At 34.8% G+C, this 12056-nt stretch overlaps 1 protein-coding gene across 4 annotated transcripts in view; it reads left to right on the top strand.

The window, feature by feature from the left end:
* Positions 1-11847, top strand: part of ABCC9 (ATP binding cassette subfamily C member 9) — a 109026-nt gene extending 97179 nt beyond the window's left edge. For all 4 annotated transcript variants that reach the window (XM_045587831.1, XM_045587830.1, XM_036457006.2 and 1 more), the window contains exons 36-40: positions 594-702; positions 2189-2292; positions 2831-2964; positions 4055-4117; positions 9281-11847. In XM_045587831.1, the coding sequence (XP_045443787.1) occupies positions 594-702; positions 2189-2292; positions 2831-2964; positions 4055-4117; positions 9281-9418 (548 nt within the window). In that variant the 3' untranslated portion in view covers positions 9419-11847. The remainder of the gene's footprint in view (positions 1-593; positions 703-2188; positions 2293-2830; positions 2965-4054; positions 4118-9280) is intronic.
* Positions 11848-12056: the final 209 nt, after the last annotated feature.

The raw sequence follows: 12056 nt of genomic DNA, 5'->3' as shown, positions 1-12056 counted from the left end.
AATGACTTATTCTCTTTGAAACATCAGTAGTCTATAAGATTTTAATAGACAATATTTCTGAAGGAAAGTTTAAGGTAACCATGTTTTCTGATCTTTAATCTAAAGCCAACTGGAAAAGGGACTCCAGTTGCCAAGCTTCCTGAGAGGCACATGCTCTCATAGGGCCATATTGTTTTTGTGCAAAGTGACATGATAAGATAAATCTATCAAGTTTGAGGAAAGGACAGCATGATTGCACAAGGCTCTATAAGTCCATGTACACTACGGAGAAATTCATTCAAATGTGATATCTATGTCATAGATTTTAATTTTTTATTTGTAATACATTGAACTATCCAGTTAACACTGGAGTAAAAAAAAAGACAGGCAAAAATCCCAGTCTTCAAAGAGCTTATATTCTAGTTGGGCGAGAAAGACACTAAAAAAGATCAATGTGTGTAGAATATGAAAGAAAATAAAGCAGGGAACCAGGATAAAGGAATTTTAGGAATTTCAACCCATACTAGGAAAGTGCTTCAAATTTGTAAAGCTAAGAAATATTATTTTGCTTGTGATTTTAACAGATGTATGTCATTTTTTTTTCTCTTTAACAGGAAAGATTGTCATTGATGGGATAGATATTTCAAAACTACCACTGCATACACTACGTTCTAGACTTTCAATCATCCTGCAAGATCCAATACTATTTAGTGGTTCTATTAGGTAGGTTATATATTCAACAGAAAACTGTGTGCCTCAGGGTTTACCCTTTTGGCTTACAGAAGAGTTTTTCTTAGAATTATATTCCAGGTAGGTATGAAATGATATTATTAATATATTAAAATCAAATATCTGTCCAATAAGTTGGGTAAGAGAACCTTAGGGTTGTTAAATTAGTCTATAGAAGCCTATCTTTTGTATCTCTAGTTCTCTTTCTATTTGATTATATAAATGCCACTTTTTCTTCTGGACTCAGAGACAGTGATTCTTGGCAGATGAATCTTAGGTGTTTCACCCTACAGATAACCTGTCTATTTCTTGTGTGTCTGACCAACCATAGCATATATTCAGTTTGGCTAGTACCTTGATTCTCGCCCCTGACCCCTCATCCCTCACAATTTTTCTTTCAGCCAAAATTGCTTCTAAGAAGATGCTATAATTTTCTTTATTCCTGGTTTGTGTTTTCCCACCCAGGAGCATTGGGGGGAGGGAGGGGAATGTATGTATTTATCTGCTATCTGCTAGGCATTTTAAATATGTTGTCTCATTAAATCCTCAAAATATTGCTCAGTATAGACAGCATGGGGCAAAAGTAGGTTTACAGCTATGACTACACAAAACACAGAGTTTGTTCTTGTATTATTATTTATTAATTATCATATTATTTTCCATACGAACAATAAAACTACTTTTGCCCCGCCCTGTATATAATCTGCCCTATTTCACAGATGAGTATTTTGGACCTGAGAAGCTATATCTTCCCCAAGTTTATACACTTAGTAAGTGGTAGAACTGTGATTCCAAATAAAGTTTGTCTGACTCCAAAGTTTGCTATGGCATCATCCACAAGATTGTGTCACTCATTTCGTCTATCCTTTGTTCTCTCTTGCTTTCCTTCTCCATTTATTTAATTACAAAGAAATAATTTGCCATTTCTTTTTCCTAATTACTTTTTTTCTTGAAGAGAAAATGTATATGAGATTGCTCAATATTCATCTGTAACATTAGTTTAATTTAAAGTTCTGGCTGTATCAATGTATTTAGCAGCACCATAGTAAATTTATGTCTCTGAATATATTTATTCTTGTGCTTGGTACATCACAATGAGGTGGGAAAGCTAATAATAGCTTTATATGCTCCCCAGAGACTTGTGTATTTAGCATAATTTCTGTAGGACTGCTTTGCTAGACACTGTTAGGGTTACATAAAACATATGAAAGTGGATGAATTCAAATAATACGTTTTATTACATCATATATATAAACTTAGTAATTATATCATCAAAAGTCATTTGCCATAACATAAAGATCATTCATTCATTTATTAAATATAAGTTGAATGCCTGCTCTATCCTAAGCACTGTTGTTTATACTGGGGATACAACTGCAACCAAAACAAATAGAACTTATATTTTAAGGTAACAACAGCAATACACAAGTGTTTCTTTAATTTTATTTATTAACTGATTAACTGATTTTTCTCCCTACAGATTTAATTTAGATCCAGAATGCAAATGCACAGATGACAGACTCTGGGAAGCTCTGGAAATTGCACAGTTGAAGAATATGGTCAAATCTCTACCAGGAGGTCTAGGTAAATTTTCTAAATTATACATTTGTTTTTTAGAATATGCAATTAATACTACATACCTCTATTTCTAATTTACGTGAGAAATTATATAATTCTATTGTTAACCTCCTTATATTTAAAATAATTGTTTAAATAATTAGAACACTTTAAAATCTAACAATTTTTTCATGGTGGCATAAGAGGATGAAGCTTATAACACTCTGCTCCATGTATTGAGCTTTTTATTATATAGGATAATCTCCTTAAATTATTATATTACATAATTAAATAATCCCCAAGGTTTTCCACTCTTTAAAATGTTTAACATTATATCCTACTCTATGAAAGTAACATCATCTATTGAAAAACATAAGGCAGCCCAGGGTTATATTTGTTTTTCCAATGTAAAATTTCTCTTCACTTTTCACAAATGAAATCCTTACACCGATACAAAGTAAAATCCAGCTTGCTATTATAGGACATAACCTGTTTCACTAGCTTACTCAAGGAATATGATGGTAGCATTCCTTCAGTGAAATCCTTGTTTATTCCTCTGATTTAGATGCAATCGTCACTGAAGGTGGGGAGAATTTTAGTGTTGGACAAAGGCAGCTGTTCTGCCTTGCTAGGGCCTTTGTCCGCAAGAGCAGCATTCTCATCATGGATGAAGCGACAGCTTCCATCGACATGGCCACGGTGAGCGCACTGCCTAAGCTTTTTTAAATGGGTGACTTGAAGGAAGGCACATGAAAACTACGATATTTTCCTTCTGATTGGGCTCTGAATCCTCAGTCCTATCATTTTGAGGGTCATTTCATTCATCAGCTTGACCAACTGATAAAAGTACATGGAGAATTATAATAAAAGACACAGATGCTATTGTAATTTCAAAGGTGTTCCTATTGCTAATAGACGCAAAATAAATTTGCCATTACTTTTTGTTAAATTCTCAAAATAGTAAAACCCTAGGTTTCAGTAGATGAGTGTGTTACTGTACTGTATTCAAGTATTATGATGGAAGTTCATAAATGAAATATACAAATCTCTATTTAATAGAATCTATTAATGATCAAAGCCAATAATTAATTTCTAAAGTAATTTGAAGAAAGATTCACTAGAATTAATAATGGCTACAATTAATAGTGATCTTCTCCATGTGTTTATACTAACAATGTGACTTCAGAAAGAAGTTATTTTAAAATGTCAATTATATACAAAAAAGATCTTTCTAGAAAGCTATGATTAAGTGGAGAAAATTCACATTAAATCACAAACTGAATGATCTAACAATCAATGTTTTTATAAAAATTAACTTAATATTAAAAGTTTGGCATCAGAAAGAACAAAAATAAAATCATCCACAACCTCATGTTATTTTCTTGCTTAGACTGGGTAAAACTATCCTGAAAAATGAAACAGTTTCAGGATTAGGTGCCAATTATATGTGTAGATGCTAATTTGACATCATTTCTTTCTATTAAGTAAGATTAATCAATTAAAGTAGCTACACAAAGTTACAGTATATTTTCTCAAAGTTAACATAATTTAAAGCAACAAAATAATTCTTATTTATCAAATGAGTTTTATTTACATCTTGAAGACACCTGCAGAGCCTGGCATGAACTTGCTCCCGGAACTGCTCTCTCTTCTATCTTTTGCAGCACTTAGGAGGGGGAGTTCCCAGAGGGTTGGGCTTGTGGCAGCATTGTTCTTGGGGACCAGATATCATAGCGAGAGGAAGTAGTCCAGAAAAAATTCAGAATTAATTTGTTTATTTTTTTGGCAGGAAAACATTTTGCAGAAAGTGGTAATGACAGCTTTTGCAGACCGCACCGTTGTTACAATAGCTGTAAGTATGCGAGACAGAGTTGATTTATTCCTCTTTGGTTTTCATTCCAAGATTCAACAATCTTTATTTTTCAGCAATTAAAATATGCTTATATTGAATTATGTATTTCTCTGCTAAAGTTTCTAAATCTTTACCAAAAAAGCCAACAAACAACCTGCTATGCTCTGAAAGCTTTTACATTGTTATTTCTAGCTTATCTGACCTATTGACCACCCCTCCATTACAATGACAGGGCATCCTAAATCTAGGTGCTAGCAGGTCATGGCCTGTGCTTTTTTCACCAGATACAGTGGTAGCTCATATGGAATAATTCTCTTTTCCACTATTTGATGGTTTGATGAGAAGTTTCAGAAGCAAAACTCTTAAATTTGACTGCCAGTTCTTCTACTATAATATTTACACCTAATTTCTATGTCTTTATTCTTAACTGTTGTGTTTTTGTTATGTTTTTTAAAGAAGGCAATGAGGTACCTCACAGCTGAGGCAATATTTTCTCTGGGCACCAACCAAATTGAAGAATTGCTCAACTCTTTATATCCATGCTATAACTTCCTCACAATAGACCATGGTTTTCTCTCTTCTTTGCAGATGGGTGGGTTCTTGCTTATGTTTAGGCTTCATGTTTAACACAAACTATTTTGTTAAGTGAATCAATCACCTGGACATTTTCTCTCTCACTGATTCTCTTTCTTCTTTCCACTTTTCTTTCTCTCCAGCATCGTGTATCTTCTATTATGGATGTAGGCCTGGTCTTAGTCTTTTCTGAGGGTATTTTAGTGGAGTGTGGGACGGTTCCAGAACTGCTTGCCAACAAGAATGGCCTCTTTTCCACTTTGGTGATGACCAACAAGTAGACCATCATGAGCTGCTGCCGAGTGTCCCATTCTCTGGTAGTTATCTTCGCAGCATCCCCTCAGGCAGGCCAGGCTAACACGGTGATTCCAAGGGAACATATTTAAGGGAACTCACTACAGGGCACTGTCACATAAATCAGCCCAACCAGGTCCTTCAGTTATGTTCAGTTCGAATGATGTACATGTATATGTATTGAAATATGAACATGCAAGAGAACGTGTCTACAAAAACCCGAGAACCAGACTTACCTCTGTCTTAAGGACTCATTTCCCTATTCCTTGAGGGACTTTCTGTAAGTGTCCTAAAAAATACCATGCATGTTCCTGAAAATTCATTAATTTAAATACTTATTTAAGTTTAACTGCTGATCCATGCATGGAGTGCCTGCATAGGTTTACCTCTTTGTGAATGATGCATGCGGGAAGGAGCACCCAGGAAGCATGGCATTTTCAAGGTGGCAGGAAATGACTCTCGGTCAGGGCCCATCTTCTTTGAACAAGGCCTCAGTAACCTATGTTTCCCACTTCCCTAGTAAATTCAAGGCTCCTCCTGCTCTGAAGAAGAAGTTGCCTGGTTAATTCACTCACACTAAAGTGTGAACAATTCAAGGGTGAAAGAATTGGCTAACTTGAAAAAAGATCCCATAATATTTTCAGTAATTTTCTCACTGGAGCAATAAGGAGAAAGAATTTCTTGTTCTCTCTAAATGGGCAGATAAAGAGAGAAAAAAACTCTTGCCTATCCTAAAGGCGAGTTTTCTCCCTTCGGCCTGAAGCATGGTATTCTTAGATAGTTCCTTTTATTTTATATTTTTTAATATATTTTATTGATTTTTCTTAGAGAGGAAGGGAAAGGGATAGAGAGTTAGGAACATCGATGAGAGAGAAACATTGATCAGCTGCCTCCTGTACACTCCCTACTGGGGATGTGCCAGGACCAAGGTACATGCTCTTCCTTTGACTGGAATAGAACCTGGGACCTTTCAGTCCGCAGGCTGATGCTCTATCCACTGAGCCAAACCGGTTTCAGCTAGATGGTTCCTTTTAATCTACACCTGGAAGATTACTTGAGCATCATTTGTATTTTCCACCAAAAAAATTAGATATAGATATAGATATAGATATAGATGTGTGTGTGTGTGTGTGTGTGTGTGTGTGAGTATGTGTGTGTGTGAGTGTGTGTGTGTAGGAGATAGAGCGTGACCCACTTGTGGGGGACCCCTCGTAGAATGATCCTCAGCTCTATTACAATCATTTTTCCTCCCCTGCTAAAAATTGTTCTGTTAATTTTGTTTATCTGCCAATGAAAATTATAAATAGCTTAAGATAATTTGCTCTGGCTTTTATAAAAAAGCCCTCATGCACCAAAATAGTGCATGGCATTATTTATGAAAGTGATTCATTCTTCACTCTTAATTAGATTAATTTCTGTGGAGCATTTTGAAAATTTCAATGCTATTGTAATGGACACCACACTTTGTCAAGCAAACAGTTATTTGGATTAATAGGATAAAAACCAAATATTTTTATTCCCATTGGCCAAGTTTTTTAATGTTTCCATTAAAAAACAAACATTACTTTAGAATAGGGGTGTCGAACTCTATCAGAGAAGGGGCCAAAATCTAAAATCCAGCCTAATCGCGGGCCAAATGGTTTACTGAACAGTCATAAACTGACAATGTTAACCAGAAATGTGAATTTAAAATGAGTGGAACAATCTTTTCCTTAACAGTGCTGTTAACCAACTCACATGCTATCAAGGATTTGGCCCGCGGGCCTTGTGTTTGACACATGTGCTTTAGAATATCAAGGCAATGTTTATAATATTCCATTTATTGATATAGAAGTCAAATTCTAAAAAAGAAAAAGAAGAAATAGCCAATTTTTTTTAACACCTATACTATGGTTAATTGAAGAACTAAATTTTTTGGGGGGAAAATGCACAGCATATATTAAACAGTATATTCTGTTTAAGTGTTTGTTTGTTTTTCCTAAATGTGTGGATATGAAAATCTCTCTGGTCCTTTCACAAAGATAAATAGACTTTATCTTCCAAAATTAGTGATATTCCCTAAGTCAGTGGTTGGCAAACTGCAGCTTGCGAGCCACATGAAGCTCTTTGGCCCTTTGAGTGTTCTAATGCCACTTCTTCAAAATAGACTTCAAAATAGCCGAAAACCAAATTTCAATCGCACTGTACGTGCGCGCCTGCATGTGATATTTCGTTGAAGAGCCACACTCAAGAAGCCAAAGAGCCACATGTGGCTCATGAGCTGCGGTTTGCTCACCACTGCCCTAAGATATACCATTAACTATCGATATTCCATGAGTGATAGGTTTGTCTATGGTGTTGAAAATGATGATGCATGTTCTAAAGCTGTCATCTTTATCACACTCCATATGCGTGTTTCTTTTCCCTTCTTGCTGTGAGTCCCCCAGCTTTTTGGAACATATGAACATTGAGACTCCCCCGTCTAAGTATTCCAAGGCAGAAGACAGGCCTTTGCCCCTGGAGATGGCTTTTGGTTGGATTTTGGGTTGTTAGAAGAAGGCACTTCGGAAGCCTGTGTAGCAGCTAATGAGGTGATATTTTCAGGTTTAGCACTCCCATCAGCATGCTGATGTTTTGACTTGCACGATTCAGGTCCAATATGGTAGCATCTAGCCACATGTGGCTATTGAGCACCTGAAATAAGGGTATTTCAAGTTGAGAGATATTATAAGTGTGAAATATTCACTGGATTTCTAAAACAGTACTAACAGAAGAATGTAAAATACCTCATTAATAACTTTTATATTGCTTACATGTTAAAATAATATTTTGACTATATTTGGTTAAAGTATATAATTAAAGTATACTTTACCTATTTATTTGTACCTTTAAAATGTGGCTCTAAGAAATTTAAAATTACGTGTGTCTCACATTTGCAGCCCACATTATATTTATATTGTATAGCATTTACTAAGCAAGCATAATGGAAAGGCTTACTGCAGAGATTTTTCCCTTGTAAATCCTAAAAATAAAAAATAGCAGTTGCTAATATTTATTTTTTGCGTGTATGTCTCATACAAAGTGCTGATTTTTTTTACATGGATTATCTCATTTGATCCTCACCACCATTCTCCGCGTCAGGTACTATTATTCATTTTACAGATAGGAAACTTGAGACATGCAAAAATCAAGTTTGTTACTCAAAATTGTGCAACTAACAGGTGGTGAAACCAAAATATGAGCCAACTCTAACTTCAGAGCCTCTGCTCTTAGCCATGATGCTAACAATGGCAGGGGAACAGTCCACCAGGTTTTCCTGAGGAAGCAGTTTGGTGGCAGGTTAGAAATATCTCACACTTTGAAATCAAACATGGTTTTGATGCTAATTCTGCTGCTAACATTTATGTGATCGCCTGATTTTGCTTTATCTCTATGAACCCCAAGGATCTGCCCTAAAATGTAAAGACAGATAACACCCACACTTCAGGAGTGTTCTGATGATTAACAAGTATGTGTGTGGAGCCCTGAATGTGTAATATATGCTCAATAAGGTGTAGCTTTTATTATTATTAATTACTAACACCTAAGCTTCTCTCCAAAGGGTGCCATGTAGAAAGATAGAACAAGTGATGGCAGTGATCTCAAATGACTAAGAGATGGCATGTTTAAAATCCTGAATAATTCATTCTCATACTGCTTGCCAGAATGGACGTCTCCATGTTGTCTTCCTGGAATTGACCACCTTCCAGGGTTCTTCCAGTTGTGTGTTAGCCCACAGAATTAGTTGATTCCACACAATATATGATTTTGGTCTAGACCAGTGGTTGGCAAACTCATTTGTTTCAACAGAGCCAAATATCAACAGTACAATGATTGAAATTTCTTTTGAGAGCCAATTTTTTAAATTTAAACTTCTTCTCCACTTCTTCAAAATAGACTCACCCAGGCCGTGGTATTTTGTGGAAGAGCCACACTCAAGGGGCCAAAGAGCCCCATGTGGCTCACGAGCTGCAATTTGCCAACCTCGTGAATAGACTAAGCTATAACTCAATTGGTTCACAATGGTGGTTCTTATTTAATTACTTGACAAAACATTTAGTAGCCTACTTACCCTTCCATGAAAATGGGTGAAACTACTATATTAGCTGAAATCAATTTAATACAGACCATACAAGACACAGCCATAGTGGCCAGTATTTTAAAAATCCACCTCAAGGTAAATAAATGTCCCTGAATAATTGGTGAAATATTCATATACATTGCTTCCACTTGTGCCCAAAAAATTGTAACAAATACCTGTATTCTTTTCATTCACAGCATCGGGTTCACACTATTCTGACAGCAGACCTTGTTATTGTGATGAAGCGAGGAAATATTTTAGAATATGACACTCCAGAAAGCCTCTTGGCTCGGGAAGATGGAGTATTTGCTTCTTTTGTTCGTGCAGACATGTGAAGGGATGTCTTAAAATGTTAACACTTACTTAAAATAACACGGTCATAACCTACTCCATGGATCATCAGCTTGGCCTTTGCAAAGTGTTATCATAAACTTTTACACATTTTTATAAAACTTACTTTGTTATGTTATAGAACTTTGTAACTAGTAACAGTGTCACTTTACCAATGAATATTGTATTTCCCCTGGTGACTCCTAGTTTTTGTTTTTACTGCCCAATATGTTCAGTACTGATGTTTTCTAATGATTAAGCCACTTTGCCTTTAAAGTTGTATGAAAACATGTAAGCTGTTGTAAGTGTTAAAATATCTCTCAGGCATAGAAGTTACAATGAATATTCAGTATTATTTTACTCTTTTTGTAAGAATATAGTTTCCTTTCTGTTGGTGTCTCCAGATGTTACTGGAAGAGAATAAAAGGACAAGTTTTCTAAACAGCTAGAAAATGAAACGTTCAAATTCATTATCTACTGTGTGAGAATATTTTCTGTATTCATTAGCTTTAGAAATACTTGTGTTTTCTTTAGCAGTGTCTTTTGTTTTTCATCTAAATGGATTCCTGTCACCAAGAAGTTATCACATTGTAGTAGCTCCGTGAAGCCAAAACCTCCACTAGGAAGCTCTTGAAAGGAGTTTGAATATTTGAAAAATTATACTCGTTTCCATGTTTCTCTATCTAGTAAGGAGAGCATTAGTAAGATATCAGACATCATGTGCCTTTTCCAGACTGAAGTTCAGGGTAATTAGGTCCAATCCCTCAGTGGCAAGCCAGCTAAAACTTTCTATGGTTCAATTCATCATCAGATGTGGCTCTCATCCGAGCCCTAAACTTTCACATTATTTGAGATTTAGGAAAATGGGCCTTATTCAGACAGGAGATATATGTACTTCATGTAGACTTTTACTACTATGTCCAATGATGTCACACATGTATCTATTTGCTCCTACTCTCATTTAATGTGCATGTAGAAAGTGTATCAAAAATGTTTTCTCATTTTAATGTGCATGTTAAAAGTGCATTAAAAACGGATGGGGTATTGATCTTATGTTTTCTTAAATGTAAATTAATAAATTCTAAAATATATAAGTCACCTTCACTCTCATGCTAGCAGCCAAAGCTTTCTACTACAATTCTGTGCCCACCTAATATATCATTGATTGTCATATGAAGAGCTCATGCATTGTTTAATTTTGAAGAATTATGATTGATTGAAAAAGAGAGTTTATGCTCCCTTTCCTTAGTCCTTGTGTTGAGCATATTGTGCTGTGTATCCACTCTTGGAAAATCTGTAATACTTGTCTATCCAGAATAAGTGGCCATTTACCTGAATATAGAGGCCTGATGTTTACCTAAAATAAGTTTCACAGGATGGACAAAAGTGTTCTTTGATATTTAGCTTAAATTGTCACCATTTTTGATATATATAAAACTTCATTTGGAGAAAAATCCTCTTACTGTTTCCAGAAGGGTAAGCAGAACAGAATCAGTAACTATTAATTTGATCTTGAAAATACTTTCTAAGATTTCCACCAATCTTTTCAAAGTATTTCTGGTATGCAATGTTTAAAAGGCTGAATTTACATTTTGCATGTTATACATCATTTTCACAGAGAAATGGGGATTTAGCCATAGACATAATCCCTCATACTATTTGTAATATATTTGTATACAAGTAATATCAGCAGAAGCATATCTATTTACACAAAACTGAGAAATATATTTTCTATTCTTTTGTCATAGGAGCTGGTCCCCTTATAAGTGTTAATCACGTAAGTTGGGGAAGTATTTATTTACAAGTCTAAATTGAATGAATAAAATCAGGGATGATTTTTAAAATTATTTAATCATTTACTATGTTAAATATATGTATGATCAATTGAATATAGAAATAACTCATCTTGAAATAACTTTTTATTGAGTGGGTTTATGGCCTTAACCAAATCAAATTTTACATTCACAGATTTTACATTTAATTAAACAAATAAATTTTATAAATTGTAATTCTTTCATATTTATTAAAATCAATAAATGCACAAAACTTTATATGAAAATAACAATGCTACTGATATCATTGAGAGAGAAGGATTCTCCTAAAGGACTGTTTGTCCTCTATTTTTATGCTACTACTCAGGACCCATTTAAGAGTCAATTTAGGTCTAGATTAGATACCAGAAGACCCTTCTAAGTAATTCATGTTTGAGATCTGGGACCATGTCTCATTTGTCTTTGTATCCTTGGCATATAACACAAGTACCTAGCCCCAGAAGACTCTAATAGACATAGCTAATTATCCATTGATTATTTTCACAATTAGTCATTTTCTAGAACTATGGGTTATTCTCTTCACTTTCTATATTGTGTTTATCCTACTGTGAAAAATATATTGGCTTGATATTATATAATAAATTACTCTTTTGTTTGCTTGATTAAAGAGGATGATTTTTCTTTCACTTGTGATACTATTTATAGCTGATCAATAGCTATAAATCAGCAGCAATTGCTGAGACAGTACCTACCCTGCTTTGACTATTTTATTTCACATTTGCCACAGTCTTGCACATCATTCGTTTTATATATAGGCTTAATGGAAATTTCCATTAAGTGGAACAGCTACATCAGTAAGTTTTATTACAGC

Source organism: Pipistrellus kuhlii, unplaced genomic scaffold, assembly GCF_014108245.1.
Source record: "Pipistrellus kuhlii isolate mPipKuh1 unplaced genomic scaffold, mPipKuh1.p scaffold_m20_p_3, whole genome shotgun sequence".
Taxonomy (NCBI): Eukaryota; Metazoa; Chordata; class Mammalia; order Chiroptera; family Vespertilionidae; genus Pipistrellus; species Pipistrellus kuhlii.
The sequence above is the reverse complement of the archived record's forward strand: the minus strand, read 5'-3'. Positions and strand labels throughout refer to the sequence as shown.